This window comes from Coregonus lavaretus (assembly GCF_964263955.1).
Source record: "Coregonus lavaretus genome assembly, chromosome: 17".
In the NCBI taxonomy this organism is placed as follows: Eukaryota; Metazoa; Chordata; class Actinopteri; order Salmoniformes; family Salmonidae; genus Coregonus; species Coregonus lavaretus.
In genome coordinates this window covers 41425835-41452147 of record NC_140004.1, presented here as the reverse complement: position 1 = coordinate 41452147, position 26313 = coordinate 41425835, and the positions used below count along the sequence as shown (strand labels likewise).

The 26313-nt window shown below is 43.1% G+C and overlaps 1 protein-coding gene across 1 annotated transcript in view; it reads left to right on the top strand.

Moving 5' to 3' along the window:
- Positions 1 to 323: 323 nt before the first annotated feature.
- LOC311145141 (kinase suppressor of Ras 2-like) overlaps positions 324 to 26313 on the top strand; it is a gene marked incomplete at both ends in the record, with an annotated part of 139989 nt that continues 113999 nt past the window's right edge. The window contains 3 exons of the mRNA XM_084181335.1: positions 324 to 500; positions 14906 to 15046; positions 16931 to 17120. Coding sequence (XP_084037461.1) covers positions 324 to 500; positions 14906 to 15046; positions 16931 to 17120 — 508 coding nt within the window. The remainder of the gene's footprint in view (positions 501 to 14905; positions 15047 to 16930; positions 17121 to 26313) is intronic.

The following is a 26313-nucleotide window of genomic DNA, read 5'->3' as shown; positions in this document are numbered from 1 at the left end:
TGTGTTCTGATTTTTATTTCTGTTGAGGAGGTAGCCTATGCTATCTGCATATTGTGTTTGATGATATAGCCCTCAGCATCAATACCAGGTTCAATCAGAAACACCTAGACGAACCACCACCAGGAAATACTAGGACTAATGCAATGGAGTCGCCTTTCACATTTATCACATCTCATCTGTAAACCAATGTACATAATATAATATACCACCACGTTTGCTGGCGTTTTGCAGGTCGCTTTATTACATGGAGTTTTTTCCACCTTTATTTTCTGAGTTGATTTTTTTTTAAGTACACATAAAGAAACGACCAGTGCTCGCAAGCAATGGACGAGAAGAATATGACCAAAAGCGACGAGCAGCATCTGAGTTTGCAAAAAGCCTTGCAGCAGTGCGAGTTGGTGCAAAATATGATAGACATAAGCATTTCTAGCTTGGAGGGATTGAGGACCAAATGTGCCACATCCAACGACTTGACACAAAAAGAAATACGAACGCTGGAGGTAAGCAAAAGCATCTATTCCGTAGAATGAAAAAGGCTACGGCTGCGCTGTGGCTGCTAATCTTGTATTTTGATCAAAATCAATGTTGGGTTGGTTGTCACGTCTGTCATAGCCTTTATCAACATCAATGTACATTATTCGATATCGTTAAAATGGTTGACTATACCATTGAAATACTGTTTTATACAGCCTTGATGTGTTTTATGCAGTCTAATAAATCAAGAAGAAGCTAGCTGCAGTGAGCAAGTTGTTGTGGGCTTGCGCATTCTGCAGGTGGTGGAAAGAAGGTGGAACATTCAGTTTTAGCACTGAACTCTTCTCCATCAGAATTCTCCGAGAACGTTGAGGCCTAAACACTTTCTGTTTACGATTCATCATCATCATCATCATCATCATAAGTAATATGCTCTGCATATCATCAGTTAGATTGCAACAACTGTTATGCAAGTGTGTATTTGTGAAAATGAGATCCGATTTAATTGGCCCACAGGGTATTCCATAAATTGCGTTATGCAATGGTCATGATGTTATCCCAAGCCAGTGTTAAGGTTTTTTTCAATTTTTTTAAAATATCAAAACATAGATTTTTTTGCCAAATAAATAAAATGGAGTCTGGCTACTCTGGGTACATTTCAGGTGCACTTTTAAAAACCATGCAGAGATGATTGTGTGAGTTGCACAGGTGGGTGATTTTAAAGGGAATAAATGTCAACAGAGGTCCAATGTGATGGGACTTGATGATGTGTGAGTAAAAGAGGGCACCTTCATTATCCTCAACATGATGAGATGACATAGGCCTGTAATAGCAGGCCTCTATATACTGTTGGTTTATTCATTTACTCAATCATGTAGTTTTCCCACTGATACAAGGGAGAAAAAAATCCACAACTATGCCTCTCATATGGACTTGATATATATAGGCACACCATTTTACAATATTTTGTAATTTGAAGGGATAAGTATGCCTAGATGCATGAGTTGAATTGAATTTCAGAGTGGAGTAGATTGAAAACATACAGCACATTACCCTATAGCTAGGCCTACACTACATTATGGCCACTCATGAACTTAATAGTCTACCTGTTTGGGTGAATCGAACATGCTGAATAGATTCCCCATGTCTAACTAGGTTACAATTATTTGATCTAACAAATGTTCACACACAGTGTATCGTTCCTCACTCCCTAGCTACCAACCAAAAACACCACTTTGAAATGTACGCCTAATAGTTTGACTCAGGGAAACTGTGCTGTGTCATGCAGGTACAGCATCTTCAGTCATAAAAAACATGGCTGCACTCAAACTCTAAAAAGACATGTCTGCCATTGACATGTGGCCTAAAGGCCCTGTTAAGTTAGGTGGTAGGTTTGCTGTATGTTTGCACATGCTGGCATGCACACTGTTTGGGCCTTCTGAGGCAGAGGGCACAGTACTTGAGGATGGAGCAGTCATATTTGGTAACACTTTACATTAAGTTGCGCTTCTTCCTGTGTAGTTCTAATAGCATTCTATTAGCATGTTGTTATAATGTATTCATGGAGGGCCAAACGTGGTCAAGCAGTTGCCTCTCACAGTTTTTAGCCAGGGCATGGGTCAGGCTGTTGATGTAAAAAACGTTATTAATACATTTAATTTATTGATTGAGTGTGTTGGACAAGGGCTTTAGATTATATACATTTAAAGGGGCAATCTGCAATAGGTACATCCATTTTTGACTTTTAAATGAATGATATATAACCATTGATTCTCGAAGAATATAATTTAGAAATGCCTCATGAGCTTAGTTCAACTGTTGTACCCCATCAGAACCCAAAATCTAAGCTTGTTTTACTTCAATGTTTGTAAACAATGTAATGTAAACAAACACAGTATAGCCTCAAAACAGCTTTTTATTATAACAGTGGTGGGCGTAATCTTTGGTATTGTTTGAACTGCAGATTTCCCCTTTAACTTGTCTTCTCCAGGCCGGGTCAGGTGTCTGGCCTCATTGGCAGGTAACATATGTTTATAGTAGAATCATGCACTCATTGCACCCCATAGATCTTTTTGTTTTATTTTTTATTTTACTTGCTGCATCCGAGTTATGACATATGCAATATTATAGAAACAACTATTTTCAAATGTGAAAGTGTCTGACCATTGCAACTGTGAAATATGACTTTATTTGTAAAATGTCCCCCTGCACAGTTCAAGACATTGGAAAGTGTGCTCTTACATCACCGGTTGTTATGAGGAACATGAGGAATTTTGGGTTCACTTTGATTTGTCACTTTTTGCACAAAAGAGCTGTCTTGACTTATTGTGTAATGCTTGTTGAAGGACAGTTTAACTGTTGTTAAACAGAACTTACAGTACAATACAATACAACTTAATTGATCCCTTTGGGGTTTCTAAATGTTTGAATGGCTCATCTATTGTACTGTGGGCCAGTTTCCCGGACACAAGTTAAGCCTAGTCCTGGACTAAAAAACACTTTCAATGGTGTCTCTCTGTTGTGAAGCAAGGTGCATGTGGGATAGGGTCAGACTATACCATATCACATGGGATAGGGTCAGAGTTCAGACTACACCATATCACATGGGATAGGGTCAGAGTTCAGACTACACCATATCACATGGGATAGGGTCAGAGTTCAGACTACACCATATCACATGGGATAGGGTCATAGTTCAGACTTTACCATATCACATGAGATAGGGTCAGAGTTCAGACTATACCATATCACATGATATAGGTTCAGCGTTCAGACTATACCATATCACACTAGATAGTGTCAGACTATAGCATATCTCATATGCCTTTTTCATCATAGGAGATGTGTCTCAAGTTAAAAACACCCCATCCGAGTTATGACCAACACATTTTCCCTAGTTACGATGATCAACACCTTAGCCCTAGTTACAATGACCAACACCTTCTCCCTAGTTACAATGACCAACACCTTTTCCCTAGTTACGATGACCAACACCATCTTCCTAGTTACAATTACCAACACTTTTTCCCTAGTTACGATGACCAACACTTTTCCCCTAGTGAAGACAAAACATTTCTGGCCCTACCATGGGAGCAGGTCAAGTATCAGCTCTCCACACCCAAATGGTAACCATAACCTTCGGCTCAAAAGACACACTCACTAGGACCCAGGACCAGTGTGGAAAGACAACAACCTTCACACAAACCAGTGTTTACCTTTGTTTCTCTGGTTGCATTAGATGCTACTGTACTGTACTGTACTGACCCACTTTTTGCCATTCACCCTTGAATAAATGAGCTGAATTGGACCTAGTCCGACTCAGGTCAATGCATTCCAAATGCATCGAACGTGCACTCCTCCACATTGACCTCGAGGGGTGCTCATGAGTCAAATGGCTCCTTTCTAGTCTGAAAATGATCTCACCTGAGTTTGAAGTAGGTTTGAGTAACACTAACCTCAACTGTACTGGTGGAACTCATGCTATGTTATGTTGGATTTATTGATGTTGGATTATGATCTTAGCATTTTAGCTGTGGATTCATTTGCATCAACAATTGTCAGTTATATATATATATATTTTTTTTTTCATTTTGACAAGTCTGATTTTGTCTTTCTATGTGGAAGAGTCGTCTCGTGACAATGCAAACACAGGAACATGTGTCTATGCCTCTGCCATGTTCCTTACAGATCTACTGATACTGAATAAAGTTTGGAGGTTTATTTAGTGTTGTTTATCCCTCAAATATACAGAATACGGGATACAGAAGAAGAGTGACACTTTCTCTATGGAGTTTAGTTATACCCTTCATGTTACCTTTCAGCTTAGTTATAGTTGTAGAAAAAAAGATTGCACCGATAATGGAAATGGGTTTGGTGCCATAAAGATAAGCCAATGTATGCGTCCCATCTATTTGGGATGCTACCAATATCTTGCGTGGGTTTGCAACCCGGGTCGGCCATAGAGGAACAGACTCTCATTACTTTTACATCTATCTTAGTAGAAAAGTAGTCGCTTTTTATACTTCCACTATTTCTCTCTTCCTAGTAATGTCTATTAAAGGATACTCTACTTAGTGTGAGTGCTGTTGCCCTTGTGGTGGTCTATTTAGTCATAGTCTTCATCCCAAATGGCACCCTTATATTCCATTTATTGTGCACTGCTTTTGACCAGGGCCCACAGGGCTCTGGTCAGAGGTAGTGCACTTTATAGGAATAGGCTGCCATTTGGGACGTAGTCATATTTTCACAAAGGGACATTTAATTCTCCACCATTCAGACTTAGTTTTCACATGCTTCAAAAGGATGTAGATGGTGATCAGTCTCTGTTTAGTCATGGGAAGGGTCAAGTAGAGTGGAGAGATGTGCCATCGCTCGGTTTGTCCAGGAATTTGTTGTTGTTCTATTGATATAATGGTACACACTGGTGTAACGCAGTTTCTCTGGACCCCCTCCCTAAAATAAATACAAATGTAATGCGTCAGCCAGACAGCCACTCACAAAGTATAGACTACCGATGCTGTCGAAGGTGCTGACATTGCGACATGTCTATGCGGCTGCCTATCAAATCAATTATAAGCTTTCTGTGGTGCCAGGGCATGTGGCATATAGCTTTGCCTTAGCTAATGGATAAATGTTTATTGTAGGGCTGGGCGATATGGCCTAAAACTCATATCTCGATTTTTTCAAACTTATGGGAGATTCACAATATATATCTCGATTTAAAAAAATTTTTCTCTAAATAAGCTTTGTTGTACAAATAAAGGTCAAATACACTGCATTTAAAACACTCAGCAATAATCTAATACATTCCGAACTTGTGAAATTATACCTAGGCTGAATATATGCCTTCCACAACCATAAGACCCACTAAGAATTTAATTATTTTATCAAAATAGATGTACCTGTTTTTTTGTTGTTGCAATAATCACTGATCTGGCTTTCAGATCTGTCTATAAAAATGCAATTTTTGTTAAATTTAACCATGCATAACGCACATTCACAAATAATGTAGCAGTTACATTCGAATTAATCGACTTAATTCGATATATCACCCAGCCCTAGTTTATTGGTAGGCGTATTTGGTCGTCATTTTAAGCCTAACATTTCACGAAGTTACACACTCCCTGCGACACATGAGCTGTGTTCGAATACTCCTACTAACCGTACTATTTGTGATGTAAATTGAGTATATAGTATGCTTATTGGTCATAGTATGGATATAGTTAGTATGCCAACAGTTCCCGGATTGTCGTACTAAATTCGCAAAAATACTAAGTATACAAGCAGTGTACACTATTTCTGTGCTTTTCGAGCCCATAATTCAATTCTTCAGGAACTGGGCGTTGCGTCACAACGTTTTCAGATTAGAAGAAAATGGCGGTTTAATGTGCGGGTATAAATTCATTGCTTTAACTAATTATGACAAATGTTAAGAAATGTATTAAAGTCATGACATTTCAAATAAGTTACTGGCTTGTTGGCTGACAATTTGTTAGCTACGCTATCCTTACAGCAATATACTGTATAATGTACTGGTATGTTAGCTAGTTACCTAACGTTAGTTGGCTACTAATACATCGAACTTGCCAGGCAGTATATTAACTATCTGCTATCTAACTAACTACCCAACGTTTATTGACTTGATTATTCAAATCATTCTTAGCTAAGTGGTATATTCTTTGTGCGTTTCAATGGATATTGTTAATTCTGGCTATCTACTCCGATTTCAGAGTACTCGTCTGAGTGTGCCAGAGGCAGAGCGCAGAATAATTGATGAATGTACGAACGCTCAACACCGGTTGAATATGGCCGGTGTCAGTAAACATCGGCAAAAAAAAGCGTAATTAAATTGTTGCCAGCAGCACAGTTACAGTCACCAACGCTCTGGATAACATAAAAACAGCCTAACCAGCTCTGCTATGTCGAGTAAAATGGTCAGTGAGGTGTTCGCTCATTTGTGCCTGGAAGTAGCTAGCCAACGTTATCCAGTTAGCTTGGGTGCTTGACTACGGTTGAACGCTCGGATCAACCCTGCTCCTCGGCCAGAGCGTCAAGGCTGCGCTCTGAATTTATGAATGGAAATCTGACAACGCTCTGGATTTACGAACGCCCAGAGCGCACTCTGGCACTCCAGATTGAATTTACGAACACACCCGAAATCGTAAACAGTGTTGCCAACTCCTCAGTAAGGAAAGTAGCTATTGGCTGTCCTAAACGACACCTAATTTCAAACCTTCCCCCTTTATCCGGGCAAAAGTGACCAAAAAGAGACACTGGCGGAGTTACTTAGTTTTTGTAAAAAGTTTGTTTTAGTTTTTTTGAGTTTAGTTTTCTTAAGTTTGGTTTGGTTTTTAACCTAGCCACTTAGGAGCCTACAACAAGTCACAGTAAAACATGAACTTGTTTAACCATAACATTTTAACCACTTTTTTGTATACAATCTACATTAACAATCTAAATGGACCAAAAAGAGACAATAGAAAAAACTGTCAATGGGAATGTGAGAAAATGATGGTAACTAGTCTGGCCCTAATTCAGGTTAATTGTTTGTTTTTTTCAGACCCCCCTCCACACACACACAGGCTGTGCTGGCTCACAGAAAGAGTGGGTCATTGTCATTTTGGTCAAGGCTCTCTATGGCAGGTTCAGCAACTGTGGGAGCTGACTTAAATGAGTAAGCAGCTGATGTGCCAAAAAGCTGCAAAACACAAGGCAGCTGGTGCTCATAGCAAGCCTCACCAGACAGCTTCAGTCCATATCGAATGTACAGGATGGAGTTAAGGGTCTGCAAGGACATCCGATTTCTAAGTTTGCTTTTTACCACACTCATCTGGCTGAATACTCTCTCGACTTCAGCATTTGAGTGTGGCAAGGACAACAGACGGGTTGATATCAGCTGCATCCCTGAACTTCCAAATCTCACTCCAGAAGCACAGTGTGTTTTTTCTCTCATTCCATTTACTAAGATGGATGGCACGCCATTGCTGGACAATCTTGTCTATCTCTGCAGGGGAGTAGCCAAGGAGCTTGGCTATTTTGTCTATTTCTCCAGGGCTCTTATTGTGCTTTAGAGTTTCCTCCACATTGAAAACTGACATGTACTGCAATGCTTCGATGTTGTCCGGCAGTCTCACCCTCAACTCATTAGTGAGGGAGATGGTGAAGGCTACACACCGCTTTCGGACGTTGTTTTCATCCTCAGGCGCAAGGTGGAGCTCAGCTGCCTTGCCAAGGTACGGTTTGGGACTGATGTATCCATCTATTGGCCCTTTGAGTACATCAACATTTGCCAGTGGATTCTGCACCCTGCTGCTCACAGAGTTGATCAGGCTAACCAAGCTGTCAAGTAGCTTAAGAGGATCTACTTGCTCTCCCTCAAAAGCCTTGATGCCCAACTGTACCTCACCCAGCACCACTGACTTCAAAAAAGTCAGATACAATATGTTTTGAGGATCACTGTACATGGAGTATAAAACCTCAGCTATGTAGCAGTGTTCACTGGACTTGGTGACTGTGAAATGCAGCCTAAGCTTCTCCCACTGGTCCAAAATGCGTGAAACCGCGGGTTTAATGGAGAGCCAACGTGTGGCACACACCTTGGTTATCTGTAAAGGTTTTTCCCCACAGTTGATGGTCTCATATATGGCCTTGTAAGCCTCCCTGCGCTTTGGAGACACTGAAAACCAGTTATAAGTCTCTCGTAGCAATTACTCCACACTACGGGGGATGGTGTCATTGGAAGCATGACTTACAGCAAGCTGCAGAGAGTGGCACACACAGCGAATAAGAACCAGATATTTGAGGCCATACTCCTCCTTCAGCACTTTATGGACCCCATTGTTAATCCCCGTCATAACAGAGACATTGTCAGTCCATATCCCTAGGAGTTTCTCTTTTTTAAGACAACATTTCTCGAGGAAAGCCACAACAGCACGGGCTATAGATTTGGCATCTCCTCCCTCCAACTCAACAAGCCCCAGAAATGTTGATACAATTGTCTGCTTGGTGTCACTAAAGTACCTTATCACAACCCCTAGGTACTTAGAAACACTTACATCCGTGGACTCATCGAGGAGGAGGCTGAAACGCTGGTCACCCACATCTGCGACCAACTTTTTCAGAAAGTATGGTGCTAGAACACCATTAATCATTTCTGTGCACTTTGTCCTGTGCATTTTGAAGTGGGTAGCAGCAGTGGAGTCTGAGAAAGCAGCTCTACATGTTTCTCCAATGTGATCACATGCCAGCATGGAACAGTGTTCAGCGATAGCTAATGCCATGGTGGCCCCAGCCTTTTTTGCAGAGTCAATTTTTTAAACCATAAATGGCAGCTTGTTTTGGGTGGAACTGTTATAAGGCTTTGCCTTTTGAGTATGTTTTTGAGTTGTCATGTCTTTTTTACGTCACTAAGTTTGGCGTAGAAATCAGCCTTATAATACAGGCAGTATGCCCGTGTATCATCTCCAATAAACGGCTTCAACCAGCCTTTGAATTCAGGGTTTGATTCCCACTCATTTCTGTATTTTTGAGTGTGCAGTTTAGACTGAGACATTATGAGCTAGCCAGCTAGATGTTTAGCTTATGTGACAGAGAGGCACACACACAGTGGACGAGGTGAGTAAGTGACTGAGGCTGTGTAAGTCAAATGCAGTGATTTATTTTAGACAAAGAACATTTTACATTTACATCCCGCCCTGAATGTAAGACATGTAGGTAGATGATGGACAATAAATGGCTACAGTTGACAGATTTTTAGTTATTTAATAAAACATATTTTTAATTAAAAGCACGGCAGCTGCCTTAATGCCCTGCCCATTTTCAATAGCATTCAGGGCACAACGAAGTGCCTCTTCGCCATAGCCACCACAATCAGATATTTTCTTGTAAACTCTCATCTAAAGATACTTGTACATTTTTTTATTTTCAGAACGGTGGAGAACTGACCCCTAACTCCTATTCTGACACTAACCCTACCCCATATTCTGACCCTAATCCTAACCCCTATTCTGACCCTAACCCCTATTCTAATCCTAACCTTGGCCCCAATTTTAACCCTGAACCCTAACCCTAATCCTAATCCTGCTAACTGGGGGCTAGCTAGCTATGCTAGCAGATGTTAGCTTATGCTAACTAGCTGGCTAGCATTTATTTCACCTCAGACTTTCTGCTAGTGAGGTTGCTAGTTAGCTAACTGGGCTAGCCAGTGCCTAAATCATAGCTAGAAATAAATTATTGGGAGCATCTAGCGCAAAAACAATCAATTTTTTTCTCTCTAAACGTGGATGATTTATCTTAAAGCTTCCCTACATGTGTATATATACACTACCAGTCAAAAGTTTGGACACACCTACTCATTCAAGGGTTTTTCTTTATTTTTTACTATTTTTTACATTGTAGAATAATAGTGAAGACATCCAAACTATGAAATAACACATATGGAATCTCGTAGTAACCAAAAAAGTGTTAAGCAAATTTGAAGAATTTGAGATTCTTCAAATAGCCACCCTTTGCCTTGATGACAGCTTTGCACACTCTTGGCGTTCTCTCAACCAGCTTCATGAGATAGTCACCTGGAATGCATTTCAATTAACAGCTGTGCCTTCTTAAAAGTTAATTTGTTGGATTTCTTTCCTTAATGCGTTTGAGTTGAATCAGTTGTGTTGTGACAAGGTAGGGGTGGTATACAGAAGATAGCCCTATTTGGTAAAAGACCAAGTCCATATTATGGCAAGAACAGCTCAAATAAGCAAAGAGAAACGACAGTCCATCATTACTTTAAGACATGAAGGTCAGTCAATACGGAAAATTTCAAGAACTTTGAAAGTTTCTTCAAGTGCAGTCGCAGAAACTATCAAGCGCTATGATGAAACTGGCTCTCATGAGGACCACCACAGGAATGGAAGACCCAGAGTTACCTCTGCTGCAGAGGATACGTTCATTAGAGTTACCAGCCTCAGAAATTGCAACCCAAATAAATGCTTCACAGAATTCAAGTAACAGACATATCTCAACATCAACTGTTCAGAGGAGACTGTGTGAATCAGGCCTTCATGGTCGAATTGCTGCAAAGAAACCACTACTAAAGGACACCAATAAGAAAAATAGACTTTGCTTTGGCCAAGAAATACGAGACATTGACATTAAACCGGTGGAAATGTGTCCTTTGGTCTGGAGTCCAAATAGGAGATTTATGGTTCCAACCGCCGTGTCTTCGTGAGACGCGGTGTGAGTGAACGGATGATCTCCGCATGTGTATTTCCCACCATACAGTATGTAGGAGGAGTTGTTATGGTGTGGGGGTGCTTTGCCTGTGACACTGTCTGTGATTTACACTTAACCAGCATGGCTACCATAGCATTCTGCAGCGTTACGCCATCCCATCTGGTTTAGGTTTAGTGGGACTATCCTTTGTTTTTCTACAGGACAATGACCCAACACACCTCCAGGCTGTGTAAGGGCTATTTTACCATAAAGGAGAGTGATGGAGTGCTGCATCAGATGACCTGGCCTCCACAATCCCCCGACCTCAACCCAATTGAGATGGTTTGGGATGAGTCGGACCGCAGAGTGAAGGAAAAGCAGCCAACAAGTGCTCAGCATATGTGGGAACTCCTTCAAGACTGTTGGAAAAGCATTCCAGCTGAAGCTGGTTCAGAGAATGCCAAGATTGTGCAAAGCTGTCATCAAGGCAAAGGGTGGCTATTTGAATAATCTCAAATATAAAAGATATTTTGATTTGTTTAACACAATTTTGGTTACTACATGATTCCATATGTGTTATTTCATAGTTTTGATGTCTTCTATTATTCTACAATGTAGAAAATAGTAAAAAATAAAGAAAAGCCCTGGAATGAGTAGGTATGTCCAAACTTTTGACTGGTACTGTATATATAAAACAAATGGATCTAACGTCATTGGACTATATCTACAACTTTTTCTAAATGACAAAACATTTGATCAACTTACCTCAAAATTGTTTTGATGGAATGACAACAATTTTGATGAAACAGAGGAAATGTGTAGTTGACAAGACTAGTGGTAGCCAGAATAACTGTTGAATTATTTGTTTGGGACATCTTGTGGTTTTTGTGAGAATTACAGTGGGGGGTGTTACCCCAGGGGGCGTCTCGCCCCATACTGTAGTACCCTATACAACTGTCCTGTATAGCCTACTCAACAAGCGTTCTTCTAAGATCCTCAAAGTTCTTCGAAGAATCTTAGGGTTCTTGGCACTGAAAATGGCCCCCAAAAGGTTCTTCCAAGAACCCCATAGGAGGTGGGGTTCATCGAAGAACCTCCTTAGTTGGTGGGGGTTCTTGCAGGAACCTAACTGCCCAGCTGAAACATTTGGATTTGAATTTGAAAGGACAGCAGGTGAAGGCACTTGAACTGAAAAATGTAAAGATCTCCTCAATTTAAGTTAAGGTTTGTCCCTTGTATGATCTAAAATAATATTGTTTTATGATGATACCATCTATCTTTTTCATATTTGTGCAAATCTTTCTAAAAGAGAAAATGGACACAATTCAATGGATATCAATCAACAAAGGGGTAAACATATGTAGGCTATTAGAATATGTTGAAGGATAGCTGTATTGGGTGCAGATGAATGAACTGCTCAATTTTGTGTCTCTGTCTGCAAGTATACAGACAAGGAGGCATACAAAGGTATGTCAATTGGTTTTGGTATGTTATGCAGATCACATTTACCATCCTCCTCCCTTACCTCTTCAATGAATATCCCATAGACCTCTACATTATGGACAAAGTATGTGAATGAAAAAACCATTATCAAAACAGATTTTTTTCATTCACATTCACCACAAAAACCAAGGTATGAATACTGTGATGTGCATGTTTTGTTAATCATCTGTATAATTACATTTTTGGGGATTCACAGATTTCACCCTCCCTACACCTCTGATGAATATAACAGGAAACCTGTTCAATCACCATGCACTGCAAAATCATTCTGGCTATGGATACGGTCTGATATGCGCTTTTGAACACCTGAGTAAGCTCCACTCATTCCACTCACGCCATCGTAGCCTTGACCACGGCATTTGTTCACTGAAATCCCCTTACTTTCAATCAGTTCATTCATTTATTTTTCAAGGCCTGAGGCACTTTGATCGTACTGGACACCCCCCCACAGCCTTGTGGGGGCTGTAGGGGGGTGACCGGTACGCCAGTGATGGTACAAACAAACACTCAAAATGGCCAGTAAAGGACATTTCATTGAGAGTGAATTATCTAAAATTCCCTTGAAAAAATAAATTATTGTTTTTATATAGAGGAATTCTGTTTTCTATATGGTTTAAAGTGGGGTTTGATGCCTTTTATGTGGGTCTGCAAATATGCTGGGGGTCACAGTCATTATTTTGTATATTTAACATCCTGTCTTATAACCTGTTCACAGAAATGAGATTTTTAACATTATAACCATTATTTACGGTACATAAAATAATATACTTTATACACAGTACACTCTAAAAAGTAAAGGTTCCTGGAGGATCCTTTAGGGGTTCTTCTAATTGAAACTGTGGGGGAACCCCTATAAGTTCTTCGAAGAACCCCTTTAATGGATCCTCGAAAAACCTTTTGGGGTTAATTTTTGAACCCCCCCCCCCCTATTATTATTAATAATATGCATAACAATAACACAATATTTTAGTTATCCGTTTTCATTATGATTTTAGTGGCAGAGCAGAATATAAAAATCAAAATATGAGGTAAACTCCCAGCAGAGCCCCAAGTCCAATGGGTATATCCTCTGGTGTGTTGTTAATGTGTTGATGTTCTCCGTATCCATAGCCAGAATGATTTTGCAGTGCATGGTGATCAAACAGGTTTCCTGTTATATTCATCAGAGGTGTAGGGAGGGTGATGTCTGTGAATCCACATTTTTTAAAATTATACAGCTGTTTAACAAAACATGCACACAACAGTATTCATACCTTGGTTTTTGTGGTAAATGTGAATGAAAAAAACTGTTTTGATAATGGTTTTCATACATTACATAATGTAGAGGCCTATGGGATTTTCATTGAAGAGGTAAGGGAGGAGGATGGTAAATGTGATCAGCATAACATACCAATACCAATTGACATACCTTTGTATGCCTCCTCGTCTGTATACCTACAGACACAAAAGTGAGCAGTTCATTCATCTGCACCCAATACAGCTAGCCTTCAACATATTCTTATAGCATACATAGTCTTACCTCTGTTGATTGATATCCATTGAATTGTGTCCATTTTCTGTTTTAGAAAGATTTACACAAATATGAAAAGATAGATGGTATCATCATAAAACAATATCAATTTAGATCATACACGTTGAAAACCTTACCTTAAATTGAGATATATAAACTAAAAACTAAAAACTAAATTAAGTGCCTGCACCTGCTGTCCTTTCAAATCCAAATGTTTCAGTTGGGTTCCTGCAAGAACCACCAACTAAGGAGGTTCTTGGAAGAACCCTTTGGGGGCAATTTTCAGTGCCAAGAACCCTAAGGTTCTTCAAAGAACTTTGAGGATCTTAAAATAACCCTTGTTGAACCCCTAATTTTTGGAGTGTAGCTTCTGTTGCGAGGTCACGATGAGTGCTCTGTTGCATTTAATTATCTAAACTTTCTAAGCTTTGTAAACTTTCTAAGCTTGGAGCCCTTAAAATACAGATGGTGAGATTGAAAGCAATTTTTTATTTCAGGTAATTTGAGTCTTTGTAAACAAACAATGTATTGCTTCAAAATATGTTTGATCTAATGCAGCCTTTTTCAAACGGGGACCCCCAGCCATTCAATTCCAGAGCTAGCACACCCGATTCAACTTGTCTACTTGACTAGGAGAATTAGTACATTTTTTATTGACTAGGTGAATTGTCTACTTGACTAGGTGAATTAGTAAATTTTTTATTGACTAGGTGAATTGTCTACTTGACTAGGTGAATTAGTAAATTTTTTATTGACTAGGTGAATTGTCTACTTGACTAGGAGAATTAGTAAATTTTTTATTGACTAGGTGAATTGTCTACTTGACTAGGTGAATTAGTAAATTTTTTATTGACTAGGTGAATTGTCTACTTGACTAGGTGAATTAGTAAATTTTTTATTGACTAGGTGAATTGTCTACTTGACTAGGTGAATTAGTAAATTTTTTATTGACTAGGTGAATTGTCTACTTGACTAGGTGAATTAGTCATGTTGTGAATTGACTAGGTGAATTGTCTACTTGACTAACTAGGTGTGCTAGTTCAGGACAAAATTGTGAAATGTCTGGGGGCCAAGAGGAGAGGTTTGAAAAGCACTGCTCTAATATATAGACTGTGAGTCCTTGCATCCATAGCTGTGTAACACATTTGGGTTGTGCTTCTCCAGACCAAATACACACACATGTCCCTCTGTCTCTGTCCCCCCCCCCCCCTCCTGCAGGGAAAGCTGGTGAAGTACTTCAGTCGCCAGCTGTCCTGTAAGGTGAGAGCGGCCTTACAGGAGGACAGCACAGAGCTACAGGACTTCCCCCGGCTGGGACACTGGTTCCGTATCGTCAACCTGAGGAAGGAGGTCACTGAGGTACTTTGATTTACATCTACGTATCACAATCACTGTAAGTAAAACCTTCTTACAAATAGCCAATGGTCTGCAAAATTAGTGCTAGTAAAAGTAAAGGGGAAACAATACATTTACAATTTAGTCATTTAGCAGCACCACGGTTGGGGTCAATTCTATTTAAATTCCAGTCAATTCAGAAAGTAAACCAAATTCCAACTCCCAATTCTACATTTTCCTAATTTAAAAGCTTTGAAGAGAATTGGAATTGGAAGTTTTGTGTACTTCCTGTTTACAAGAGCGATCAGGATGTTGGATCAGACTAACACCTCATCATAAACAAACATTGCTTTCAATTTCTATAAGCCCAACATAGTCTTCTTCCTTTGCCCAAAAACACATCACTTCCTGAACCTTCTCGAGTGCTACCTTATCTCTCTAACATGCATTGTTGTTACTAGCACTGACTTCGCTCATAGCTACTTTATTGATGAAAAGTTTTACTTGCTACAACTCTGATATGTGGTTGTCTAGCTGCGTTAAGATGAATGCATTAACTTCAAGTCGCTACGGATAAGAGCGTCTGCTAAATGACTAACATGTAAATGACCCCAACCCTGTTTAGACGCTCTTATCCAGAGCCACTTACAGTTAGTGCATTCGTCTTAAGGTAGCTATGTGAGACAACAACACATCACAGTCAGTCATAGTAAGGAACAACAAAAAACGAAATGATCAGAAAAGTCAGTGCTAGTAAGAAAATAACTCTGTGTTGCTGCACGTTTCGTTCTTCCTGTCCATGTCATCTTTTATTTTATATGCTGAACACAAATATAAGCACAACTATTTCAAAATTTTTACTGAGTTACAGGTCATATGAGGAAATCAGTCAATTAAAATAAATTAATTAGGCCCTAATCTATGGATTTCACATGACTGGGAATTCAGATATGCATCTGTTGGTCACAGATACCTTTAAAAAAATGGGCCTCACAATGGGCCTCAGGATCTCGTCACGGTATTTTTGTGCATTCATATTGCTATCAATAAAATGTAATTGTGTTCGTTGTCCGTAGCTGATGCCGGCCCATACCATAACTCCACCGCCACCATGGGGCTCTCTGTTCACAACATTGACATCAGAAAACTGCTCATCCACACGACGCCATACACATTGTCTGCGGTTGTGAGGCCGGTTGGATGTACTGCCAAATTCTCTAAAACGACGTTGGAGGTGGGTTATGGTAGAGAAATGAACATTCAATTGTCTGACAACAGCTCTGGTGGACATTCCTGCAGTCAGAATGCCAATTGCACGCTCCATCAAAACTTGAGACATTTGTGGCATTTTGTTGTGTGATCATGCTGTTTAATCAACTTCTTGATATGCCACACCTGTCAGGTGGATGGATTATCTTGGCGAAGGAGAAATGCTCACTAACAGGGATGTAAACACATTTGTGCACAACGTGAGAGAAATAAGATTTTTGTGCATATGGAACATTTCTGGGATCTTTTATTTCAGCTCATGAAACATGGGACCAACACTTTACATGTTGGTTTATGTTTTTGTTCAGTGTATAATCAAAAGACCTGATCTTATATCAGCATTCTCTGATACTCTTGGTAAATATGGTCCAGGGGTATCAAACTCAATTTCTGGAAGACCACATTGTCTGCATTTCTTTGGTATTCTTTCCTTTAAATGAGTGTCTGATTTAGACCTGGGAAGCCAGGTGTGTTGACTTCCTGTCTGGGAGAAATGAAAACCTGCAGTCTGCTAGCCTGGGTGCCAGTCCGTTTCTGCTCTCTAGCCAACTCCTTATGGAATCGTCATGACAATGACAATGAAGTAGGCAAAAGCACAAACAGATCTGGGACCAGGCTACTCGTGTGTGTGTTCTGTAGGAGATGGGTCCGGGCGAGGTGACTCTGGAGGGGCTGTTGGAGATGAGTGATGAGGAGGTGTGTGAGGCCATGGAGAAGTTTGGAGCCAACGACGAGGAGTGTGCCCGGCTCAATGCCTCTCTGTCCTGCCTAAGGAGGGCCCACAAGTCAGGTAGGAACCCTACACACTCAGAGGGAGGAAAGGTAGACAGTGGGGACAAGTCAGGTAGGGCCCCTAACACATGCCATCTCTGAGGAAGGGAGAGAGAGAGGGAGGGAAGAAGGGAGGAGGAGAGAGAGAGGGGGAGGGCACTCTGGGATGTAACTGACTCCTCTAGGTTGTTATTGCCTCAGTTCAGGGGAGTTTTCAGTTAGTGCTTTATACAGTAGCCTTGTACTACTATCGCGATCTCGCAAGCTTCCGTAAATACACTGAGTGTACAAAATATTAGGAACACCATCCTAATATTGAGTTGCACCCTCCTTTGCCCTCAGAACAGCCTCAATTCGTCGGGGCATTGACTCTACAAGGTGTCGAAAGCGTTCCACAGGGATACTGGCCCATGTTGACTCCAATACTTCCCACAGTTGTGTCAAGTTGGCTGGATCTCCTTTGGGTGGTGGACCATTGTTGATACACACGGGAAACTGTTAAACGTCTAAAACCCAGCAGCGTTGCAGTTCTTGACACACACAAACTGTTGCGCCTGGCACCTACTACCATACCCTGTTCAAAGGCACTTACATACACAATCCATGTCTCAATTGTCTCAAGGCTTAAAAATCATTTTTTAACCTGTCTCCTCCCCTTCATCTACACGGATTGAAGTGGATTTAACAGTTTACATCAATAAGGGATCATAGCTTTCACCTGGATTCACCTGGTCAGTCTGTCATGGAAAGAGTAGGTGTTCCTAATGATTTGTACACTCAGTGTATGTTTCGCTACAAGCAAAACATATTCATGTAAGCTCACGATATCAGGATGGTAGTATTAGGCTAAATATACCAGAGCTCTCCAACCCTGTTCCTGGAGAGCTACCGTCCTGTAGGTTTTCGCTCCAACCCTAATCTTGTGCACTTCATTATAATTATTAACTGGTTGATAAGCTGAATCAGTTTAGTTACAGGAGGGTAGCTCTCCAGGAACAGGGTTGGAGAGCCCTGATCTATACAGTTCATGAGGACTTTTCATAAACTGGTGCATGTCGCCATCTGTTGACCAGATTTAGCAACACAGCATGAAGTCAATATAGCCTGAATGCCAGTCTCAGAAATGTGCCTTGCTTTATTTAGTCTGGAAACTAAATTAAAATGTATAAGTGGGTTGTTAATTGATATGGGGTATTATGCGTTAGTTCACAATGAGGAATGAAGGGCTGGAGTTTACAATGACTGGTGGGATTTAATCTGTTGACTCTGCTAGTCTATTCTGTTGTGTTAGTGCAAAAGCCTGCACACCTTACGATCACTTTTATTGGTCAATTGCACACAATTTCCAACCGAAATTTGACTTCCGCTTTTATCCCAACCCCTCCAAAAGACACATGCAGGTTTTGGCTGCCAAACTGGGTACCAATGAAGCTGTTGTGGAGGGTTAAATGACTTGCTCAAGGGCACAACGTCCGGCAATGGCATCTAGAATTTGATACCAGCAACCCTTTGTTCTGACCTGGGATTCGAACTGGATTCAACCTCCGGTTGCTGGCTTGCCTCTCTAAGCGCTAGGCTACCTGCTATGCTGTGGGTCTCCAGTACCAGGTTTTAACAGGGAAATATCTAAGGGTTAAATGATCCATATTGAGTTATTAAATGCTCTTGCCATTATTGGATTAATGAAGCTCTCTGCCCTTGCATACTGTAACAGCCACTTTTAGTACCCCTTACCTGTGACTGTGTGACATCCTCACAGTAGTCTCCTCGTTCCTCTCCATGGGTGCATCTCAATAGTCAAACGCCGCTCCGTGGGTGCATCTCAATAGTCAAACGCCACTCCGTGGGTGCATCTCAATAGTCAAACGCCGCTCCGTGGGTGCATCTCAATAGTCAAACGCTGCTCCTTGTCTCCTTTCCTTCATCTCCACTGATGAAAAGAATCAGACAACGGAAACCAAATTATTGTAAGGCATTACAAGACATTACACCATTTTGCTTTCACCTGCCCAGTGTTTTCAGATCAGTATAGATGAAGGGAGGATATGAGGAGAGGAGGCTGCTGTAGACTATTTATGTACCCTCCCAGCACATAGAGCATGTAGTCCGTTGGCATCTTGTCCAATAGTGGGCAGCACAGACCACATTTTTATTTTCTGAACTAAACAGTCTAGTGTTGTAGTGTTGCTGGCTGAGCAGAAGGGGACAGTAGACCATCACACAACTAGGTTTGAAATCAAGGTTTGATAACCTGCCATTTGATGTGTGTTCCTCCCCCTACACACACACACACACACACACACACACATTCATTCCCACCAGATGAGTCACTGGGAATACTTAATGTTATCAAGCCAAGTTGAGAAGAGTTGTATTGTCACTGCAGTGCTCTCCTCATCTCAGCCATAGTACACAGACCCGGAATATTTTTATCCAAATGAAAAGACAGCAGATGTTGCTTTAGGAAAGTCTGGTCATGTACCAAACTGTTGTCAGAAAACTCAACGTCCCGTTGGTCTCAAAGCTCATCTGAGGGTCACTTCCCTTCCCTGCTTTGATTCTACACGCAGCTAACTCCAGTAATAATAATAATGGATTGGATTTATAAAGCGCCTTTCTACCAGCTGAGCTACTCAAAGCGCTTTACATAGAAAGGGGGGGAACTCACCTCATCCACCACCAATGTGTGGCACCCACCTTGGTGATGCACGGCAACCATTTGCCAATTAGGAATGACGGGATGATTGGGTGGCCATGATGGAATGGGGCCAGGTTGGGAATTTAGCTTGCGATAAGTGCCATGGAATTTGTAATGACCACAGACTGTCAGGACACCCATTTAACGTCCCATCTGAAAGACAGCACCCTACTCAGAGCAGTAGGCAGGTTCATTGTAGCCTGTGGGTGTTGAATAGGCTCTAGGCTGGGGTCAGATAGTGACTGGATACACAGACACACACTGGTCTGGCCTGGTCTGTGTGTCTGTTCCTAAGGCCTGATTAGATTGTAGCCAGTAGCTGATTGGCTGCTGAGCTCCAACTTCCTCCACAGGAGACAGCCGGGGGATTGGACGCCCATACAGAGTCCAGTTGGGTGTGTGTGTGTGCCTAGTTATAGTTGTTCCAACCAAGCCTAATAGATCACACATACACATAGGCTAGGCCTGTACGTCAGTGGCGGTCGTGCCGTTTAAGATGAGGGAGGACGATTATTTTTTTTAATGAGCATGGCCTTATTTCTATTACAGAATATTGGATGATTGTCATTCATATTCCATTCACCCAGCTCAATGTAACATCGATAGGTTTAGGCTACTACACTCAAATTCTCCCTGTACCCATCATGAGGTTGCTACAACTTAGCCTTATGAATGAACGTTTACAACGTAGGTACACAGGTCGAGAGAAATTTGAGTAATCAAGGTGACAGACATTGACACATTCAATACCGCCTTGCACACTCTTGCCTGCATCTAGCTGATCTAGGGTGTAATCATTAGTCCAAGAGTTGCAAACAAGTTTCTATTGGACAAATTCAGGTATGTTTATCCCCGTTTGCTTCCGTTTAAGAAACGTTTTTCAACAGAATAGGCGGAATGAATACACCCCTAATCAAACACAGTTCACTTTCATAGCAGCCACATACAAACAGCATGATCCCTTTGATCGTTGTATAATTCCTTCTCGCATCGACGCGCTCTCCTCCTCTCACCTTTTCCCTTTGCTTGTGGACTTCAGTGCACAACAAATCAGCTGTCTGTGGCCAGGCGAAAAAAAACGTTCCAAGCCAAACCTTCATATCATAACCGCTAACAGCTACACACAGCCTACATCGTTGTCACCATATTAGCTAACGTCATAGTCAACATACCTACTAGAACTAACGCTTTAGTAAATCCGCTACAATCATGCAGTACAGTCAGTAATACGAAATTGTAACTATTTTGCACTATGGCCTATTTATTGCCTTACCTCCATAACTTACTACATTCGCACACACTGTATATATATTTTCTGTTTGTATTTTTGACTTTGTTTTGTTTTACCCCATATGTAACTCTGTGTTGTTTTTATCACACTGCTTTGCTTTATCTTGGCCAGGTCGCAGTTGTAAATGAGAAATGAGGTACTGTTCTCCTCAGTCATCCTGCTTCTCTTGGTCAGGAAGGGGGTTGGACACACACACTCCTTTCTATCTCTCTCTCTCTCTCTCTCTCTCTGTCTCTCTCTCTCTCTCTGTCTCTCTCTCTCTCTCTCTGTCTCTCTGTCTCTCTGTCTCTCTCTCGCTCTCTCTCTCTCTCTCTCTCTCTCTCTCTCTCTCTCTCTCTGTCTCTCTCTCTCTCTCTCTGTCTCTCTGTCTCTCTCTCTCTCTCTCTGTCTCTCTCTCTCTCTCTCTCTCTCTCTCTCTCTCTCTGTCTCTCTGTCTCTCTCTCTCTCTGTCTCTCTGTCTCTCTCTCTCTCTCTGTCTCTCTCTCTCTCTCTCTCTCTCTCTCTCTCTCTCTCTCTCTCTCTCTCTCTGTCTCTCTCTCTCTCTCTCTCTGTCTCTCTGTCTCTCTCTCTCTCTCTCTCTCTCTCTCTCTCTCTCTCTCTCTCTCTGTCTCTCTCTGTCTCTCTCTCAGGTGTGAATGTAACAGAAACACTGTGCTTGTTATTAGGGCCACTCATACTCAGAGCGAAAGGGAGAGAAAGGCCTATTTTGTCTCCCAGGCTACATCTCAAATGGCACCCTATTCCCTATATAGTGCACTACTTTTGATCAGGGCCCATAAGGCTCTTGTCAAAAGTAGTGCCCTATATAGGGAATAGGTTGCCATTTGGTACGCAGTCTCATCCCCAGCCTCCAGCCCCCAGCCTCAGACTCATCCCCAGCCTCCAGCTTCATCCTCAGCTTCTAGCACCACCGCCAGCCTCTAGCTTCATCCCCAGCCCCAGCCCCCGGCCTCATTTCTAGCCTGAGCCTCCATTCCCAGCCTCCAGACTCATCACCAGCCTCCAGCCCCATCCCCAGCCTCCAGCCCCACACTCCAGCCTCATCTCTAGTCTGAGCCTCCATTCCCAGCCTCCAGGCTCATCCCCAGCCTCCAGCCTCTTCCCCAGCCTCCAGACTCAGCCCTTTCTTTAAACCTAAGAGAGAAAATGACCACCACTACACTCTGACGCTTACATTTGCTGTGTGTTTTTGAATTCTCTGAGAGGAACGGGTCCGTTGGGAAAATTCATGGCCCTCTATGGAAGCCTGTCTTTGTAACTCCTACGCAGAACATTATGCAGAATATTCACATGAAAAGTTAGAATTGTCACATTATTTTGTAATGACTCTTAAAGCCGTTGCATACTTTGTTGCACTTCTGTCATTGGAGAAGCAAGGCAGTGATTAATACAGACTTTGTTGTGTACAGGATTTGTAACCTCACTTGGACTCCTCAGCTTGAAATGTCTCCACCCACGCAGCAGAATTGCTAGCTTTTTGGTGGCATAGCTGGCTAAGACATTGTCAAAGGGGTGTGTTTGTGAGACAGAGGTCCCGAGTTCAGTCTCTGTGTGAGCTGGTGACTGAGGAAGAGGTACGGTTACTCAGGTATGGGTACGTCCGTCACTGTTGCATCCATAACAATGTTTTTGAGGTTCAAATAGAAAAATGTAAGGCGTGACATGAAATTGCATATTGAGAAGTGAGTCAAGTAATTCACTTAGCGTAAATGAGAATGTCAGCTATTAAGAACACTTCCATTTAAAGCGTATATTAGAATAGTTTATTACGTTAAAAACAAATGCAAGGTGATTGTGGCTTTCACACAGCTCTTGGTTGGTATTTCAACTCAGAGGTTGCTTCAGCGTTGAGTCATATTATTTCAGCTAGGGTCTTGTCAGTTAGTCCCTCTGTGTTGCTGCAATGTACACACATTATATACCCAGCATGCTCCTCTTCAGTAGCCCACACACACACACTCACCACATGTACGCATGCATGCACACACGCACACACACTCACTGTAAAGCCAACATCCTGCCTTGTCCTTACTAATAGTGTTGATCTAACGCTAAGAGCTAAGTGTTCGTGAGAGAGACAAGTCGTGCCCTGAAGTCTCAGTATGCGTCCTCACTTATCTTTTCATCATTAAAAGGACTGTCCCCACGCCTGCCCTGCCTTAAGATCGCATGGCTTCAAATGACATATGTGAGTATAGAAAAAAAGAGTAGAGGAGGAGAGAGGAGAGGACAAGAGAAGAGAGGAGGAGAGGACAAGAGAGGAGAGGACAAGAGGGGAGAGAATGAGAGGACGAGAGGATGAGAGGACGAGAGGAGAGGAGTATGGGAGAGGAGGAGAGGACAAGAGAGGAGAGGAGTATGGGAGAGGAGGAGAGGACAAGAGAGGAGAGGAGTATGGGAGAGGACAAGAGAGGAGAGGACAAGAGAGGAGAGGACAAGAGAGGAGAGGACAGGAGAGGAGAGGACAAGAGAGTAGAGGAGTATGGGAGAGGAGGAGAGGACAATGGAGGAGAGTGGTATGGGAGAGGACAAGAGAGGAGAGGACAAGAGAGGAGAGGACAGGAGAGGAGAGGACAAGAGAGTAGAGGAGTATGGGAGAGGAGGAGAGGACAAGAGAGGAGAGGACAGGAGAGGAGTATGAGAGAGGAGGAGAGGTCAAGAGAGGAGAGGACAAGAGAGGAGAGGAGTGTGGGAGAGGAAGAGAGGACAAGAGAGGAGAGGACAGGAGAGGAGTATGAGAGAGGAGGAGAGGTCAAGAGAGGAGAGGAGTGTGGGAGAGGAGGGGAGGACAAGAGAGGAGAGGAGTATGGGAGAGGAAGAGAGAACAAGAGAGGAGAGGACAAGAGAGGAGAGGGGTATGGGAGAGGAGGAGAGGAGGAGAGGACAAGAGAGGACAGGAGAAGAGAGGAGAGGAGTATGGGAGAGGACAAGTGAGGAGAGGACAAGAGAGGAGGGGGGTGTGGGAAAGGAGGAGAGGACAAGCGGTCAAGAGAGGAGAGGACAAGAGAGGAGTGGAGTATGGGAGAGGAGGAGAGGACAAGAGAGGAGAGGATGAGAGAAGAGTATGGGAGAGGAGGAGAGGACAAGAGAGGAGAGGAGTGTGGGAGAGGAGGAGAGGACAAGAGAGGAGAGGACAAGAGAGCAGGGGGGTATGGGAGAGGACAAGAGAGGACAAGAGAGAAGAGGACAAGAGGAGAGAGGATGAGAGGAGAGGACGAGAGGAGGAGAGGAGTATGAGAGAGGAGAGGAGAATAGGATAGGACAAGAGAGGAGAGGAGGAGAGGAAAAGAGAGGAGAGGAGTATGGGAGAGGAGGAGAGGACAAGAGAGGAGAGGAGTATGGGAGAGGAGAGGACAAGACAGGAGAGGAGAGGACAAGAGAGGAGAGGGGTATGGGAGAGGAGGAGAGGACAAGTGAGGAGAGGACAAGCGAGGAGAGGACAAGAGAGGAGAGGGGTATGGGAGATGAGTAGAGGACAAGAGAGAGGACACGCGAGGAGAGGAGGAGAGGACAAGAGAGGAGAGGGGTATGGGAGAGGAGGGGAGGACAAGAGAGGAGAGTGGTATGGGAGAGGAGGAGAGGACAAGAGAGGAGAGGGGTATGGGAGAGGAGGAGAGGACAAGAGGAGAGGAGTATGGGAGAGGAGGAGAGGACAAGAGAGAAGAGGAGAAGAGGACAAGAGAGGAGAGGACAAGAGAGGGGAGGGGTGTGGGAGAGGAGGAGAGGAGAGGACAAGAGAGGAGAGGAGTATAGGAGAGGAAGAGAGAACAAGAGGAGAGGACAAGAGAGGAGAGGGGTATGGGAGAGGAGGAGAGGACAGGACAAGAGAGGAGAGGACAAGAGAGGAGAGAACAAGAGAGGAGAGGGGTATAGGAGAGGATGAGAGGACAAGAGAGAAGAGGACAAGAGGGGAGAGGATGAGATGAGAGGAGAGGAGGAGAGGACAAGAGAGGACAGGAGAATAGGATAGGACAAGAGAGGAGAGGAGGAGAGGACAAGAGAGGAGTATGGGAGAGGAGGAGAGGACAAGAGAGGAGAGGACAAGAGAGGAGAGGATAGGACAAGAGAGGAGAGGAGGAGAGGACAAGAGAGGAGTATGGGAGAGGAGGAGAGGACAAGAGAGGAGAGGACAAGAGAGGAGAGGAGTATGGAAGAGGAGAGGAGAGGACAAGACAGGAGAGGAGAGGGGTATGGGAGAGGAGGAGAGGAAAAGAGAGGAGAGGAGTATGGGAGATGAGTAGAGGACAAGAGAGAGGACAAGAGAGGAGATGGGAATGGGAGAGGGGTATGGGAGAGGAGAGGAGGAGAGGACAGGAGAGGACAAGAGAGGAGAGGACAAGAGAGAAGAGGGATATGGGAGAGGAGCCGAGGACATGAGAGGAGAGGGGTATGGGAGAGGAGGAGAGGACAAGAGAGGATAGGGGTATGGGAGAGGAGGAGAGGACAAGAGAGGAGAGGAGTATGGGAGAGGAGGAGAGGACAAGAGAGGACAGGACAAGAGAGGAGAGGAGTATAGGACAAGAGAGGAGAGAACAAGAGTGGAGAGGGGTATAGGAGAGGATGAGAGGACAAGAGAGAAGAGGACAAGAGGGGAGAGGATAGGAGGAGAGGACAAGAGAGGACAGGAGAATAGGATAGGACAAGAGAGGAGAGGAGGAGAGGACAAGAGAGGAGTTTGGGAGAGGAGGAGAGGACAAGGGAGGAGAGGACAAGAGAGGAGAGGAGTATGGAAGAGGAGAGGAGAGGACAAGACAGGAGAGGAGAGGAGGAGAGGAAAAGAGAGGAGAGGAGTATGGGAGATGAGTAGAGGACAAGAGAGAGGACAAGATAGGAGATGGGTATGGGAGAGGGGTATGGGAGAGGAGGAGAGGACAGGAGAGGACAAGAGAGGAGAGGACAAGAGAGAAGAGGGATATGGAGAGGAGCCGAGGACATGAGAGGAGAGGGGTATGGGAGAGGAGGAGAGGACAAGAGAGGATAGGGTATGGGAGAGGAGGAGAGGACAAGAGAGGAGAGGACAAGAGAGAAGAGGGGTATGGGAGAGGAGGCGAGGACAGGAGAGCAGAGGACAAGAGAGGAGAGGACAAGCGAGGAGAGGACAAGCGAGGAGAGGACAAGAGAGGAGAGGGGGGGTATGGGAGATGAGTAGAGGACAAGAGAGAGGACACGCGAGGAGAGGAGGAGAGGACAAGAGAGGAGAGGAGTATGGGAGAGGAGGAGAGGACAAGAGAGGAGAGGGGTATGGGAGAGGAGGAGAGGACA